The following is a 16806-nucleotide window of genomic DNA, read 5'->3' as shown; positions in this document are numbered from 1 at the left end:
CTCTATGCAGAGCTCATTATACGGAAAGCTAGATTAGAATTAGAGGAAATTGGAGTGAAAATTGTTGGAAAGAATATTAACAATTTGAAATATGCAGATGTCACCACATTACTGGCCGAAAATAGAGAAGACTTGAAACGACTATTTATGAAGGTTAAAGGAGAAAGCACCAAAGCAGGATTACAGCTGAACATCAAGACGACAAAAATCATGACTACCAAGGAATTACACAATTTTAGGGTTGGCAATGAAGGATTTGTAATTGCTCACAATTGTCTATTCCTTGGCTGCCACCAAGAAATCAAAAGGGGATTAAGATTTGGAAAGGCAGCCATGAAAGAACTAGAAAAGATCCTTAAGGACAAGGATGTATTGCTGGGGATCAAGATAATTTACACTATGGTATTCCTCATTACTATGTATGGATTTGAAAGTTGGACTATGACGAAAGCTGACAAAAAGAAAATTGATTCATTTGAAATGAGGTCCTGGAGGAGAGTGTTACAGATATCATGGATGGCCAAAAAGACAGACAAAGGGGTCCTAGATCAAATCAAGCCTGAATTCTCCCTAGAAGCTAAAATGATGAAACTGAGGCTATCATACTTTAGTCACATCATGAGATGACATAACTCACTGTAAAACAAACAACACTAGAAAGGAAAAGAGGAAGACCCAAAGTGAGAAGGCCTGACTCAATAAGGGAAGCCACAGCCTCCAGTTTGCAAGATTTGAGCAAGGCTATGAATGGTATGACATTCATAGGGTCACCGTAAGTCAGAAGCAACTTGATGGCACAAAACACACACAGGTCTCATACACTGTATTTGGGCTTGACAATTTTCACACAGCCATCATGAAAGAATCACTGCTTGAGCGTATTCAGCTTTTATTTCACATGCCTACAACAGATACCTTAAACTAGACCAAAAGAAGTAACTGCCAAAGATATGACTAAGGCTATTGCTTACACCATCTATTGCATACTGAGCAGAAAATTTTATCCTCAAGGTGTTTAAAGTAAAAACAAAGTAGCCTGCACTGAAAGACACCAGATAAAACTGAACTTAGGCCATTTGTACTCTCCAGACAAAATTAAGCACAGAATACTTTTCAACCACTCTGTAGTGCTCAGTTCATCTAAGGTAAGGAAGAAGCAGTGGTTTTGGTTGTCTTTTGGAATTCAAACCAAAGCAAGAACTGAAAAGCCACAAAATAACAAGCAGCATCGCCTTTATTTGGTGTTACAATAGGAAAACCATGCCCACAATTTTGGGCACCAAAATTTGCTATGGTAGGACGGGAAGGGTGTTTTGTTTTTTTGAAAAGTTATTCTATTCAGACACAGTGTGCTTTTAAAACACATGTTGAGCCTGTAAATTGAAGCAAAATACTTTACTGTACTAGAACTGGGGTTGGCAGGACGACCAAATAAATCACCTTGACTCCCTTTTCCTGACTGATTTACATATATAGTACATACTTCTTTCCAAATCACAGTATTTTGACAAACATTCGAGCCTCTGCACTCCACTGTTTGAAACAAAATACTGTGCATGTGGCAATCACAGAACTGTATATTACTAAGCAGGGACACGCTCCTTTATTCCTTTCAGTTTCTCTTTACATATCCTTTTGCAAAAGGATAAAGAACTTGCAGCATTAATCTGTATTTATTTATAACAAAACATTATACACTATATTGAAAAATAATTTTATCAAAATCAGATTTCATCCATTATTTTTTGTTAATAGTCCACGTCAAAATTGCACTTTGCAGACATCTCGATGACATTTTTCAGGCAACTTTCATTTCCTTTCCACAGAAACCATTTCTTCAGGATTTTTCTTCCGTGAATGTTTGTATTTGTCCACATAAGCTTTGACCAAATTTGCCACTTTTGCAGAATTCACTTCCCCACTCTTGCTGTGACAAACCTAAATGTAAAGAACAGACCATTTAAGCTACATCTATCACATGATCTGAAGGAAAGACACCTCCTTCAGGGAGGTATTAATGGGGAATACACTTTACCATGCTTACTCAAGATAACCGCGAGCACAAACCACCCTTTGGTGTATGTTAATAGGCAGCTCCCAGTGCAAGCAGGTGGCTTATTCAAACTCTAGAACAGGGGCAGAAAGAAAAGCCACTGAAGCCAAAACCTTCAAGGTGGCTAAATTCCAAATTCACATTCTTATTTTAAGACAGATAAGGCAATATTAACTTTATAATTAAGACTCCACTTTTCACTCTATCTTAAAAGATCCTGTGCGAAGTATTCTGCAAAACTCCAATGTTGGCTTCCTTGCCTCACCTCATTCCCTCCTCTTATCAACAGACTATGGGGACAAAAGGACCCAGGATTTCAAGCTGGGCCATGGATGAACAGAGGGCTGGTGGCAAAGCAAAGGTGTTTGCTGGAACAAGGCCATGTTTGGAGACAAGAAACTTTTAGCTGTTAACAGAAAACCACTTACCTTATCTACTGCTTTTCTCACAATCTCTTTATATTCTTCTTTAGAAATATCTTTATTTTGGTAAAATGGCTTAATGGCCAGTTTCACTTCTTGTGCAGCTTTTTCCTGAATTAGTAGTTTCTAGAAAACACAAGGTTCATGATACTTAAGAAAACATTGCACAAACACTGCACTTTTAGTGCTTTTGGTGTCATGCTGAATATCCGCCCAAGTACAATAGGACAACTGATACATTTATTTAAAGGGGCAAGCCAACATAGCAACTGATTTCAGTACAGCAATGTGAGTGGTCTAAGAGAGGCCCGCGATCAGTCAGTCATTTACCCAGCTGCTTGTAGCAAACAATAGCTGCCTCCAAGTAACCAGACCCGGAAGCTTTACAAAGCCTCAGCCAGTTCTCTTTCTTTGAGTTCAATAACTCAGGTACATACAGGGAAGCAAGCTAGATGCTTCGGTTTGCATCAGCTTGTGAATTTACTTGCAAAACTAGAAACTTATCTGTTTTTCAGAGGTTACGTCAATAAGGAGTTCCCAAACTTTTTATGATTCCATAGGAAACTTAAAAATAGTAAGTAGGTTAATACATATTTCACTTTTTCTCTCTAAGATTATGGGTTGCATTCTATCACTCTGCTGAGCTAAATGTGGAATGGTAGTATATAACACTATATATAAACCAATCACGTCCAATTTTAACACTGCTGAATAATGCATATTACTCTTGGCATTGAACTTGCCTGGTCTTTCTTCGAGCTATCTGCGCTGGCTTCCACCGTTACACTTACTTTGCTTTCAGCCAATTTTACAGCAATATTAGAAGATTTGATGTTACTTGACGATGTCGTATTACCAGAACTTGGTCCCTGAACTGCCTCCATGCTTCCCAAAGCTGCTGTTGAAACAGGCAGAATTGGGGTACTCATGTTGTTGACACCATGGGAAGTAACAGGAACAGCCTGTTTTTAAGAAGATCAGAAGTTAGACTGTGAACCCAAGGACAAGCCCAGTCTCTCTTTACTGATGTATGGACATTGGCACAGCTGTAAAAAGTAGCATGTAAGTATCAATATAAATAAAATAGTCTCTCAGTTTGCACTCACAGCCAAAAAGATAAGATCTAAGGTGGTACTGAATGAGGCTGTTTCGTGATTCCTGGGATAGTTTGGCATACTATACTGTTTTAATTAATTTTAATTAACTTTTACAAACTGTGATAATGGATTTAACTGTTTATTAGTCGATGTTTGGTAAATTGTGACGGCCTATGTCTATAGACAATAAACTCTTTGGACTTTGAAATATAAATAAGTTAATACACTTCTCTTTTCAAGCAAGACTACATCCTGTAACTTTTAATAATACAAAATGCACAAAGGATTGCGGTTTATATAATAGCAAATTAATCAGGATCCATAACTAAAGCTAAGGATTTTCTCCAGTAGTAAAGGCAAATCTGTCACAGATTGCTCCACTATCAAAAAAGGAAGGTTTTATGATGTGTGTGTGTGGGGGGGGGGGGGAAGCCTAGATGAAAGGAGTAGCTGCCTAACAGGTCAATTTTTTTGAAGACTTAACAGATCATTAAGAAGTCTTTGACAGTTTTCTGCTGGGAAGAAAACAGTATAAAATCCATTCTATTTCAGGCACTGACCAGTTCCTAATCAGTCTTAGCAGCAGCAGGACATTGTACTCCCCACTTTTGATGGAGTTCGTCTGACTCTTGCAGATTCAGTTAAGAGCCTAGGGGTTATACTGGATCCAGCATTATTACTAGAAAAACAAGCTAAGGAAGTGGCAAAAAATGCTTTCTACCTCACTATAGCCTGGAAAATGGCTTCTTATCTTGACACGGCTGACCTGGCTACTTGGATTCATGCTATGGTAACATCAAGGCTTGACTATTGTAATGCTCTATACATAGGTCTCCCATCTAAGTTAACTAGGAGGCTCCAGTTAGTGCAAAACGCTGCAGCTCGACTGTTATCAATAGCGAGCAGGAGCACAGTCGCTCCATTGGCTACCCATCAGTTATTGGACTCAGTTCAAGGTATTGGTTATTACATACGAAGTTCTTCCCGGCTTTGATCCGGCATACTTACGGGACTGCCTCCCACTCTATGTTCCTTCACAGCAGCTTCACTCATCTGAACAGGGTCTCCTGCAGGTGCCAGGCTGCACACAGGTGAAGTCAGCAGCAGCCTGTACACGGGCTTTCTCTGTGGTGGCTCCTATCCTGTGGAATGACCTGCCTGATGAGGTCAGGAGAGCCTCCACTCTCCTGGCTTTCCGTAAACGATGCAAAACCGAACTATTCAAAAAGGCTTTTTACTCAAATGGGAGGGCTGTACTGTAGGGATGGGATCTCAGATGCTTTGCTAATGAGTTAGGGACCACAGACTTCATCACTACATTGCCTTACGTATTATCTGTTGCTTTAAATATGTACTCCTATGTACCACCTGTGCTCTAGGTTGTGTAATGTTAGTCCTAGAATTGATTATGTTCTGTTTCAGTATTTTTTCTACTCCGTATTGGATTCTTGCTAGTATTATGTCTTTTAAACTTGTATCTATTTACCCTATGGCATTGTTTATGGACGCGTCCTTGATATTGTATTGAAATGTACTTGATACTGATTGTAATAATCTCATGCTGTGTAATCTGCCTTGAGTCTGTGAGAAAGGTGGACTATAAAAGGCATTAAAATAAATAAATAGTTTAGCTGGGCCCAAATCACACAGTCTACTGTTACACATAGTGTCTCTTGTGGCATAGACGCTGTTTCCACCCTGTTGGGCCATTCACACTATAGCTCTAACATTTGCAACCAATGGGTTGGATCAAGTACGGCATTTCTCTGGGTGCAAGGATGTCTGTCTGAAGTGTGAAACTTTCTTAGGGGAACCCCCCCCCATTATGTTTTCCATGGAAACTCTGCACTGGATTTAACCCAATGACCACGTTGGATCAGGTCAAGTTTTCACATTAGCAGTGCACCTGCCCAAAGGTTGGCAGTGTTATAGGCATGAACTACATGACTTCAGCTGCTTGAAGCCAATCATGCAGAAATTACAGCCACATCACAGTATGTGTCTCTCTCTTTATTATTACAGCACTTAGCCAGTACGTTAACCATAAATTTAAGTGCACATTTTACAACCATTTGAAACATGAAGCATATAAGTACATACAATTTAAAAACATAATTTCCTAATATCTATCAAAATTTGTAAAAACCAGGAAGTCAGCATAGTTCTAAGCAAGCAACTGAAATGGAGGCCTACACTCTAATGGGCTTTAACGACCAGAGCACAAAATTTCGCTATCTGGTGTAATGCAGTAAAATCTGAGTTTGACAGCAGTTTCTCTAATTTTTTCTTATCCGAATGTTCTGAGATACCATCCAGAAAGGGAATAATAAATCTCATACGTGCTTCCTTATAGAAAGGGCATCTCAGGAAAACATGTTCCTGGGTTTCAACCTCCCCAAGTATGCAAGGACATAGCCTCTCATTCCAAGGAATCTTGTTAAATCTGCCATCCAGAACAGCAGAGGGTAAGGCAGAACATCTGGCCAGAGTAAGCGCTCTCCTGAGATTATTTACCTCCAGAATGGATAAATAAGAAGCAGGTGCAGAAATATATCTGTTACTAGGAGGAGCTATAAAAGCAGGAGTGCCTTGTAAGTCAGATTGTCATTCAGTATCATCAATCCTTTGCCTAACCATTTGCCTTGCTTGATCGCTTCCCATCATGAGAAGCACTTGAGGGGACAATCCTATTGCCCTAATTTTCTGTCTAGTGGCAATCATCCACTTGGACTGAGAATCATCAGTTAAGATTAGGGGTAATAAGCCACAGGGATTTAAATTTATCCTTATCCATAGGAAAATGGAATGCAGGGTGATCTTTGCTTCAACTTTCTGCATGCCAGTCTCAAGGCGAACCATTGCATTAGAAACATACTTTGGAACTTGAAGGACCGCTCTCAAAAATTTCGACTGAACTAACTCTAAAGGTGCAAAACAAGAAGTTGGTGGTCCAAGAAGTGACCCGTATAACATCTGAGTTAGTGATTTGGCCCTAAACAATTTTAAGGCTGCCAGCACAAAATATCCCCCTGAAGTGCGGAAGAACTTCAGTATACTTTGAGCAGATCTATCTCCCACACATGCTGATGCATGACTATGCGCGACCTTGGATCCTGAAGCTTGGATAGTCATTCCGAGATAACGATAATGAGTAACCTGCTCAAGAATATGGCCATTTATACTCCAATTTCTACTTCGAGGTCTCTTACCGAAGGCCATCACCTTCGTCTTTTGATAATTAATGTCCAGTTTGTAGTTATTACAATAACTGGCAAATCTCTTGAGTGTTCTCCTTAAACCAATAGGAGATCTAGAGAAAATGACCGCATCATCCGCATACAGGAGAATGGAAATGGGACGCTGTGCCAATTTAGGCAAGTGGAGATCAGCCCCATTTAGATGGTCCACCACGTCACTGAGATAAAAGTTAAAAAGAACTGGGGCTAACATACACCCCTGCCTAACTCCTTTAAAAGTGGGGATTTTATCTGTTAAATGTCCCTGACCAGTACATCTCACCCTCAATGAGGTTTGTTCATGAAGAACACGTATAAGAGCTAAGAGCCTCCTGTCTATAGTAGTCACAATATGTGTGCTTGAAGTACATTTCCCCTATTCAATAAGTATTCCCCAATAAGTATTCTCCTATAAGTATTTCCCCTATTCAATAAGTATCATTTTCAACCTCAACATTTATGGAAAATTGACAGCTGAATCCGTCAGACGCATAGCATTCATATAAAATAGGATGACCCAAGCCACACTGCAGAATTTGATAACATTTTGTCACACTGAAAGACATACCTGCAACTGTTTTCCATCCAGTTGGGAAGCAATATAATTAACCTGCTGAGATGGTGGTGGAGGTGGTGGTGGAGGAGGTGGTCCCTGAGACACACTGGTAGGTGTTGCTACCTGGACAAGAGGCACTCCTGTATGAAGATGCATGGGCACCGGCGGCGGGATGTTAAATGGATTGTGTTGAATGTTCATAATAGGAGCATGGACACCCATTGGATATGGGAAGATATTCATTGGCTGATGCTGCGTATTTACTGGTGTCATTACATTCATCTGTGGTTGCATGATGTTTATTGGTAGTTGAGAATTATCACTTTGTTGATTGGTTTGGTCTTTGAAGTTCAGATCTATTAGACAGGGGAAAAGATATCTGAAGATGTTTGGTTCTGTAGAACATTACAAAAACCCCAGAGACTCTGCTGACCCTGACCGGTTTACTGTAGCATAAAGTAATTTTGCCAGATACACAGACAACACAGTGTGGATCCTGTGGAATGTGAGAATAACAAAGCTGGAGGATTTTGATGGAAATATTCCTTAAAGTGTTACACTGTGATTCCATAGGCATCTCACTATTACATTTATTTTGCAAGCATTTATTTTTGGACTTGTATGAGAGCTACACATAATTTTTCTAAAGTTTAGGATGCTTATGGGGTAACAATCCAAGACTCCAAGGAATATTCCACTGGGACTTAGGGACGATGCAGAGTTCTTTTCACCTGCCTATCTTCATCCCTCTGCAATGTAAGCAAAATAGGAAACCATGGAATCAGAGGAATTTTCTTTTTATATCTTCATTAAACTTTAGAAAGACTGCGTGTAGCTCTCTCACAAGCAGTTGCAAAAGAAAATCTAGTACTAGTAAAGCATATACACAAGTAGCCAGTCCCTTTGAAGGCAATAAGCAATTCTTAATATTTCTACAACTACAGTATGCTTTGTTTTTTATTCAGATTTTTCCACAGCTGCATAAAATGGATTTATCCCTACAACATTTAGCTTAAACAACCATCTCATCTCCAACAGAGAGTCGATAGGGGAAATTTTTTATAACTCAGATGTTGTAGAGTTCATGTGGCAGAGAAAACTGGAAAGTAAAAAGATGACAACCTTGATGTTATTTCCTATATTCTCATTACACAGAAAGTAGAGTCAGCCAAAATGTTTGATTTTCGTAGAAAGTTTAAAGAGGTTAAATACAGAAAACGTGGGAAAGACTTATACCTTGCTCGGGTGCTGCTGCTTCCTCTTGTCTTGTCCATGCTGACTGTGGACTTGGAGAATTTCTGCCTCTTCTCGAATAATAATTCTGCACATCTGCTGGTAAAGTCTTTCTTACAGCCCAGCTAGATGCAGATGTCCAGCCAGACCTATCAGCAGGTGTATCAAACGAGAAGTCTTGCTCTGACTTGCGTTTGTATGGCTGATGTTCTGGAAATCTGGAACTTTCATTCCCAGTGCTGTTTGTGTTCCCTGAGTGGGGCTTCCGAGTTTGCCAGCGATTTTCACTCTGGTCTCCATATAAAAAGCTACCTCTGCCACGACCACCTCTGTTTCGACCACCTCTGCCACGATTTGAATTCCAACCAGATCCAAAGTTTCTATTCCAAGGAGGCCCTGAATTACTGTGTCTATTTTCTTCCCATGATTGACTTTGAAATTTTTCCCTCTCTCTGTTCCTACTTTCTGGGACAGAATTTATCTTTTCCATTACCCAGTCTGGATAATCTTTTCTATACTGGTCAGGATCTTGTAGTGTGTCCTCTTCTTTGCTTGTACTGTCCCTTTCTCTCTTCAAGTTCTCAGCAAGCTTATCCGGTTCATTTCTTTTGTACCTATCATTTCCTCTAGGACTTCTCCAACTGTCATTTGTCCACCGTTCTTTCCATCTAGGAGGTGAATAACTGTCCCTCTCATTTCTAGGGAACGAGAGGCCTTTGTTCCTAGGTCTGGATCTGGATCTAGATCTAGATCTTGAACGTGATTGCGACCATCTTCTCCTACCTCTCTCTCTGTCAATATCTTGGTTTTGCCCCTCTTTATCACTATCTCTATCCCTACTTTGAGACCTGCATTTGTGTCTTGGAGAAGAGTCTTTTGTTCGTGTCCAAGATGACCGCCTCCTTTCTCTCAACCCATCCCTCTTTGGTGAACATGAGGGAGATCTCTTCCCTTCTCTCAGCAGGTCCCTCTTTGGGGACTGAGACAAGGATTGTCTCTCTTCTCTCAGCAGATCCCTCTTTGGAGAAGGGGACTGAGACCTCCCTTCTCTCAGATGATCCCTCTTTGGAGACTGAGACAGAGATCTTCCTTCTCTCAGTTGATCCCTCTTTGGAGACTGGGATAAAGATTTTTTCCTTTTTCTTAGCAGATCCCTCTTTGGAGACTGGGATAAGGATCTTTGCCCTTCTTTAGAAATATCCCTTTTGGGAGAACAAGACATCCTGCCTTCAACCAGAATTTCCTTTTGGGGAGACTGAGACATCCTGCCTTCCAACACAGCCTCCTTTTGAGGAGATTTCCGGCCTTCAGACACAGCTGCTTTTCGGGGAGACCGAGACATCCTGCCTTCAGACACAGTTATCCTTTCAGGAGATGGAGACTGAGACCTTCTTCCTTCTCGCTTGGATGGAGACCAAGTTGTTGACGGAGAATGAAATCTTGATCTTCTAGTTCGTATCTTTTTATCTTTTTTAAGTTCTGTAGAGCATTCTGATTCTTCTCTCTTTTCAGGACCTGTAAAGATTAGTGTGTGTTCCATTTCATGTAGCAAGGAATCTGCCTCTTGCTTTACAATGCCACTCACGAGGGGCTGGTATACGCAAGTATCATTCTGGTCACTACTAAACGAATCACATTCCATAGCTACTATCTCATTGTTATCTTCACCAAAATGTTTAACATCTTCAGTGGGCATTGTGGGCAATACACTCATTCTGGATTCTTCTCTGGCCTCATCTGAAGACTGATCACATTTGTTATCTGAAGCAATGTTTACCAATAAATCAGTATCTTTTTGGTCTTCATTATTTGCAAGGGTATTTCCTTCTTTTTCTTCAGTTTCAGCATCTTCCATCTCCAGTGGCACCTGGAGCTCCAGTAATTTACTTCTAGGACTACTTAATGCCTGCTTATTGCCCATCACAGATTCTTCTGGAAATGAATCATTAGACTGAATACAATGACCTGCCAGGGGCTCCTTGGGCCTCTCATTTCCTTGTCCGTCCAGCATCTCATCTGTTACTACTACAGATTCCAATCTTCCCAATAATTCATTTCCAGGGACAGACATCAACTGCTTTTCTGATTCTGCACATTCCAGATTCCCCTGTAACTCACTTTCAGGGCTAGGCAATGGCTCTTCTGCTACTGCCACAGATTCAGCTCCCACCACTAATTTATCCTTAGAACTAGGTAAAGACTCATCTGCTATTGCCACCAATTCCACTTTTTCTGGCAGTTCATTCTTTGGAGTACTGAATTCCTGAAGCTGATGTGTAAGTGTTACTATGTCATCAGACAATTCTCCTCTAGGAGCATGTACAGATTGCTCTGCTTGTTCAATGGCACTTACATAACATCTTTCACTTTCAAACTCATCACCTGTTGCATCACATTTCTCAGTATCTTCTTCAGGCGTGAGCAAAGGTGGTTCTTGAACACAGGAATTAGTGTTTAAGACTTCTGAAGTATCCAGCTCTTTGCAAGAGACTTCTGTAAGTTCCTTACATTCTACATGGTCCTTGGAATTTTCTAAGCCATTAGTAGACTGCAGTTCTACATCACTTTTGCTACTGGCATCAGAGGTACTATTTTCAATATCTGGTAAATGGCCTTTATCTAGCTGCACCGTCACCTCTGTCTCAGAATCACCTCCTTCTACTAGATCACTAGGTGGCTTTCTACAACGTCCGTAGCTTCTGAGTTTCTTTTTAACTAAAGGTTCCTGCTGTTTAACTGCTCTCTTGGCCTTTCGTTTTGGAGGTAATTTTTCAGATTCTGCACAAGGAGTATTCACAAAAGAGCTACCATCACCACTAGCCTCACATCCAGAACTGCTTGATTTTGGTGAACTCTGAGACTGACTTGCAGTTTCTGTTTTAGCATTCCGTGCAGATCTTCTTCTAGGAGTATTATCTGAAATCTTCCTTCTTGTTCCTCTTGTGCCAGCTGCACCAGAAGTTTGCTTCTTCTCCTCTCCATCCTGGACATAGGTAACAGCATACCCCTTTACTGAAGACCCTAAAGTTTAAAAAAAAATGTGTTAGGGTATGGTGACCAAATTTTATAAATGCTCACCTATTATTCCTAGCTACCACCTTGAACAGCAACTTCCTTTATTCTGTTTGCTTAGCACCGCAACTCAAACATGATCTTGTTTTTGTAATTTACATATAGCCACAAAGATGCTTTCAGTCTGATGGTCAGTTCATGATATCACCTGAAGATGAGGACAGGACAGCCTTAAAAATGTAGGAGCTGGACAAGTGCTTTATGGCATGGAAGTTCCACCTTGATGAACAGGTAAGTAATTAACTTCCCATTTCCCCCAGTACACATGCACTCATACATGTGTACATGAGCACTCATAAAAAGACAAGAACCAATACACTAATACATTTATTAAAAGAAACACTGAATCAGACATGTCTACGCCTTAGCTGAAATTTCTTCTGAGTCACTGCTGTTTTGGTGAACTTGCAAGACAAACTCAAGCATATACACTCATGCTCGATAGAAATCCAAGCTCTGTGTGTGCTGTTGGACAACCCTTAAACTAATGCTGTACTACACAGGAGCACACACACAGTGTCATGTATTTGGGTGTCTGCTAATAGTAACTTGACCTGGACAGAAATATCCTTCAGAGTACATCCTTGATACTAGATAGTTATGGAAGCTTTTCTACATCCCAGGGGAGGGGTGAGGAAAGGAGAGGTAAAACCTTGTACCTTATAAAACTCTGTCCAAGCAGAATGCTAAAGACTATACATTATCCTCCCATTGTATATTATAAAAACAATCTCACATCTAACCACTGTCTAGGGATACTTCACATCAAAATATTTTATGTCAATGTGAAAAAATTATTCTTATACTCTTTTTCTTATTTAAATGTAAGTGCACAGGCATATATGCATTGTTCTGTTTTAAGAGGACAGAAAGTTATTCTTTATAGTTAAACATTGCTTTATATAGACTATGAATAAAACTTACAAAAAAAATTTACCAAAGTTTTCCAAAGGCGTAGTGTTTACTGGAAAGAGAGTTCCCACCACAATAGTGGGTACACGGAGACAAGTTTCCATCTCATAGCACACGGACGGGATTCTATAAAAATTAAGCAATATAAAAACCAAGAGTTTCATAAGGTGCTATAGAAAAAAAGGGTATCTATCATGTGATGCCGGATAAACACATATTACATTTTTGAAAGCTAAAAACAAAAATCTTGAGCTAGTGGTGAAAGACCCCTCTTTAGACATAAGGTCTGTTATCTTGGCCAAACTGCTTATTGGGTTACAAAGGCCTGAATAAATCTAATTGGTCTGAAGGAAAGATAACATTATTACTTTCCTTGATGAAATGACATTAATTGCTTTTTATTCAGTCAAACTGTAAATGTTCTCTCCTCATAACTTTTGCTTCTCCCTTCCTCCCAACACCATTATTAATGCTAAATTTAAGGATTATATCTCCGAATAAAAAAATTATAACTGTAGCAAGGTTTAATTCTGATTATAGTGATCTAAACATTTTACTAATACCTATACCTATGACCAAAAAACCCAAACAGTAAATCATGGGTCAATCAAGGCTCTATTTATTTAGAATATTAGAAAATTCTATTTCAAAGCACATTTTAGTACAGCTTAATTTTGCATGCTAAATGTTACAATTGCAGGAAACATTAATATAATACATTGGCTGTTTTTAGATGTTGTAACTAGTGTTGCGATGCATTTTCAAAAAAGAAAGTCCATAACCGTTGCTTTTACCTTTCTCCTCCAGCTAGCACAGAACATGACAGCTCCAGTTCTCTTCTCTTGTGTTCAACAATTGTGTCGATTTTTCTGATCTCTATACTGGAATACAAGTTTTTGAAAATAATTGTTCTTTCTTTTATAAGCATGTTTCAAAAAAAAATTTTGAGCAGGAATAACATAAATAGATTCAAAACAAGTAACAGAACACTAAAGCTCATCTAAGGGAGGGGAAAAACATTTTAAATTTTTAGAACACTTTATTTATTTCAACATTAGGTTGGAACCTGAAGATCTGCTTTGCTCAGTAACCCTCAAAATAGCCCTGTACTTGAGAGCCAGTTTGCTGAAGTGGTTAAGAGCACAGGACTCTTATCTGGAGAACTGGGTTTGATTCCCCACTCCTCCCCTTGAAGCCAGCTGGGTGACCTTGGGTCAGTCACAGCTTCTCTCTCTCTCAGCCCCACCCACTTCACAGGGTATTTTGTTGTGGGGATAATAATATACTTTGTAAACCGCTCTGAGTGGGTGTTAAGTCATCCTGAAGGGCGGTATATAAATAAAATGTTATTATTATATACTTCAAAGTATTATTTGCATACTGAGTACAGAAGTGCTGAGAAAGAAAATAGGGTCTTAGCTGTAATAAAATGAGAACTGAATGGGAGCTGAACTTCCTGGCTCACTCTAAGATGGGCAGACACACCACTAGTCATACATACATACTCCGGACAAAGATCAGAAAGTAGGTAGATTTGTGGCATCATGGCACATTTTAAGTGTTTCAGTCAAGATTAAATAAGCATTTTTAAAATTCAGCAACATCTTTGATAGTACTGAAAAGCAATTGTGTATGTCACAAATTCTTCTCAGACAGAAATATGTATACACCTTCATGTGCTCTAGTGAGTATTTCTAAAGGTGTTATTTGCAGATGGGCCCAGCTGCAAAGATGGAGATGATCACGTGAGAGTGAACTGAATACACATTTCGAATTTCAATTGCTCTTTTACCTGAAGTAGTTCCTATTGCTCAAGGCAACAACACCATGTGGCTTGGGGAGGTAGTAAATCATATTTCTAGGAAGTCAAAAGTACTATACTAGAATTCTGGGTACTACAATTTTTCAACTGTCCGTGTAAACAATATTTTCATACTGACCACTCATTGCGGTGATTAGAAGATTCTCCAGTGAAACTACTGCTGGAAAAAGATCTATTGCACAAGTTACTTCTGAAGAATCTGTTTGAGCAAGTCTGCCTTCTGGGCTACAAAACAAAGTGTTAGATTTAGCACAGGATTAGTTCATCTCCACATCTAATATCCATAAAACCAGAATAATTGTTTTTAAAGATATGAGCACATTATATAGTAAATGATTTATTTACATCTCAATCACAGAAATGCATAAGAACCCTCTAGAATCACATACCCTCTACATTTGTAGAGTGTATTGAGTTTTATTATTTTATTCAAATATTTATACTGTACCATACCTCCTGGCTTGTAACTCAGCTTTCTGAGGTTTGCTTTTGCTACTAGGTCTACACAACAGCTTTCCAGTTTTTTCAACAGAAATCTTTTAAACTAGTATTGTTCAAAAAGATCAGTAGTGGATGATTGAGTGAAGCATCATATCAGGAACCCAATATTAGATTGATGTGTGAATTGATACTCTGTTTCCATAAAGGACTACTGCTTTTCTATGTGTACGAGATTCTTGAGAAAATCATCATACAGCACTCATATGTCAAGAATATGTTTTAGGGGCAAGGCAAGTTCCATCTTACTCTGCAATCTTAGACCAGGAGAGAATTAGACCCCCTGACCCTGTCAAGAGCTGAGGTCAGACCACCATCCTGAACAAGATCCTTGCTGAGCTACACCCTCCCATATTTACAAGCTAATTATTTTACTTTTTTGTAATGTATTTCCTATGCTACTAGAAATACTAGCACACAGTGCCAGGTACTGAATTTTCTTGGCATTTGCTTATAGGCAAATCTGAAAGACACGAGACCCCTTGCCTTGAATCTATATTATGATTACAACAGCACAAGAAGAAGCAGCATACACAGTTCACACCTGCTACAGGCTTTAAGATCTGACTGTTACCTGAACATTTACCACCGTTGAAATGAGGCTGAAATGTTCCTTAGAGTCCCTGTGTTGGAGAGTGCCCTCAAGTCATAGCTGACTTATGGTGACTCCTAGCGGGGTTTTCATGAAAAGAGACTAACAGAGGTAGTTTGCCATTGCCTGCCTCTGCAACCCTGGTCTTTGTTGGAGGTTTCCCATCAACCCTACTTAGCTTCTGAGATCTGACGAGATCAGGTTCGCCTGGGCTATCCAGGTCAGGGCTCCTTAGTGTCCCTAAGTCACTCTAATTTTTCCAATGATATGTGTGTACCCACTATTGGACCCATACAGTGAAATAAGCAGTTCCATTGTCTGATATATTTGCAAAGCTGGCATCTTTTTCCCCCAACTAGATTGCATCGAAAACGGAGAGGGCAGACCGCTATAACTGAAGCACCCTGATGGCCAATGCAAGAAATAACTCTGACACCACCAAATGCAGACATGGAACTTTCTTTTCACCAAGAGTGACACACACACAAACATTTCATTACTAGAACTTCACTTTAAACAGATTTCATCTAACAATTCTTTGGCAACCTGAGAAATGATAAACGTTGAAGACGTCCTCTGAATAGCAGAGTTCAAAGTTCACAGACTATCAGTAACGCATGGAAACTGGATCCCCCCACAGAGGGTTCTATATCTTAGAGGAGGGGGAAACAAGACCCCGAGCATTGCAGAAAACGATTTTATAAATTTTGTTCACATATACCCTCTATGGTCTGAAACAACTCGATGCCCTTAGGAACCATGGAACACTGAGGACAGCTGAATACCATGTTAAGTTAAAAAAGGGAACACAGAATGGGGAAATGGAAAATGGCCTGCTCAAATTTCTAAAAGCTGAGCTGGAGAATGAGTGCTGTGGGACAGCATGAGGAGGGACAGATAAAATTTTCCCACAGCCCTACTAAGCAAACAAGATGAAGAGCTTCCAGTACTTAGGGCAATTGCACTAGAGTACTAGACAGCTACAGCTGAAGGTCAGGTGCTTAGAAAGCTAGACATCTGGCAGTGTTATGTTATCATACTGCTATGGGGAGAACTTTTGAACTGCACAGGTACATGCACAAACAACTCCTTAGAGGCCCCTACCAAAAGGTTCTCTTTTGTTTTAAAAATAAATCTCTGTTGGTCATATCCATACTGCATTAAAAAATACAAGATTCTTCCATATATTCTTAAGAATGTGTTTTCCTAGGAACACACTTGATTCTACAAAATAGTAATGGATGTTTGGTAGCTAACTTTCAAAAACTGCAGAATAAGTTTGTGATGGCTTAACATTAGGCAAGGAACAAAAA

General features: G+C 39.6%; 1 protein-coding gene across 5 annotated transcripts in view; it reads right to left on the bottom strand.

Annotated features, from left to right (window-relative positions):
* Nucleotides 1-1216: 1216 nt before the first annotated feature.
* Nucleotides 1217-16806, bottom strand: part of SCAF11 (SR-related CTD associated factor 11) — a 29664-nt gene continuing 14074 nt past the window's right edge. For 3 of the 5 annotated variants that reach the window (XM_054989386.1, XM_054989389.1, XM_054989387.1), the window contains 8 exons: nt 14522-14628; nt 13376-13462; nt 12607-12707; nt 8601-11618; nt 7377-7720; nt 3219-3437; nt 2482-2601; nt 1217-1938 (listed from right to left, as the gene is read on the bottom strand). In XM_054989386.1, coding sequence (XP_054845361.1) covers nt 1810-1938; nt 2482-2601; nt 3219-3437; nt 7377-7720; nt 8601-11618; nt 12607-12707; nt 13376-13462; nt 14522-14628 — 4125 coding nt within the window. In that variant the 3' untranslated portion in view covers nt 1217-1809. The remainder of the gene's footprint in view (nt 1939-2481; nt 2602-3218; nt 3438-7376; nt 7721-8600; nt 11619-12606; nt 12708-13375; nt 13463-14521; nt 14629-16806) is intronic. The other 2 variants (XM_054989388.1, XM_054989390.1) reach the window with 1 other exon arrangement.

The sequence above is a fragment of the Eublepharis macularius genome, chromosome 9 (genome assembly GCF_028583425.1).
Source record: "Eublepharis macularius isolate TG4126 chromosome 9, MPM_Emac_v1.0, whole genome shotgun sequence".
In the NCBI taxonomy this organism is placed as follows: Eukaryota; Metazoa; Chordata; class Lepidosauria; order Squamata; family Eublepharidae; genus Eublepharis; species Eublepharis macularius.
The sequence above is the reverse complement of the archived record's forward strand: the minus strand, read 5'-3'. Positions and strand labels throughout refer to the sequence as shown.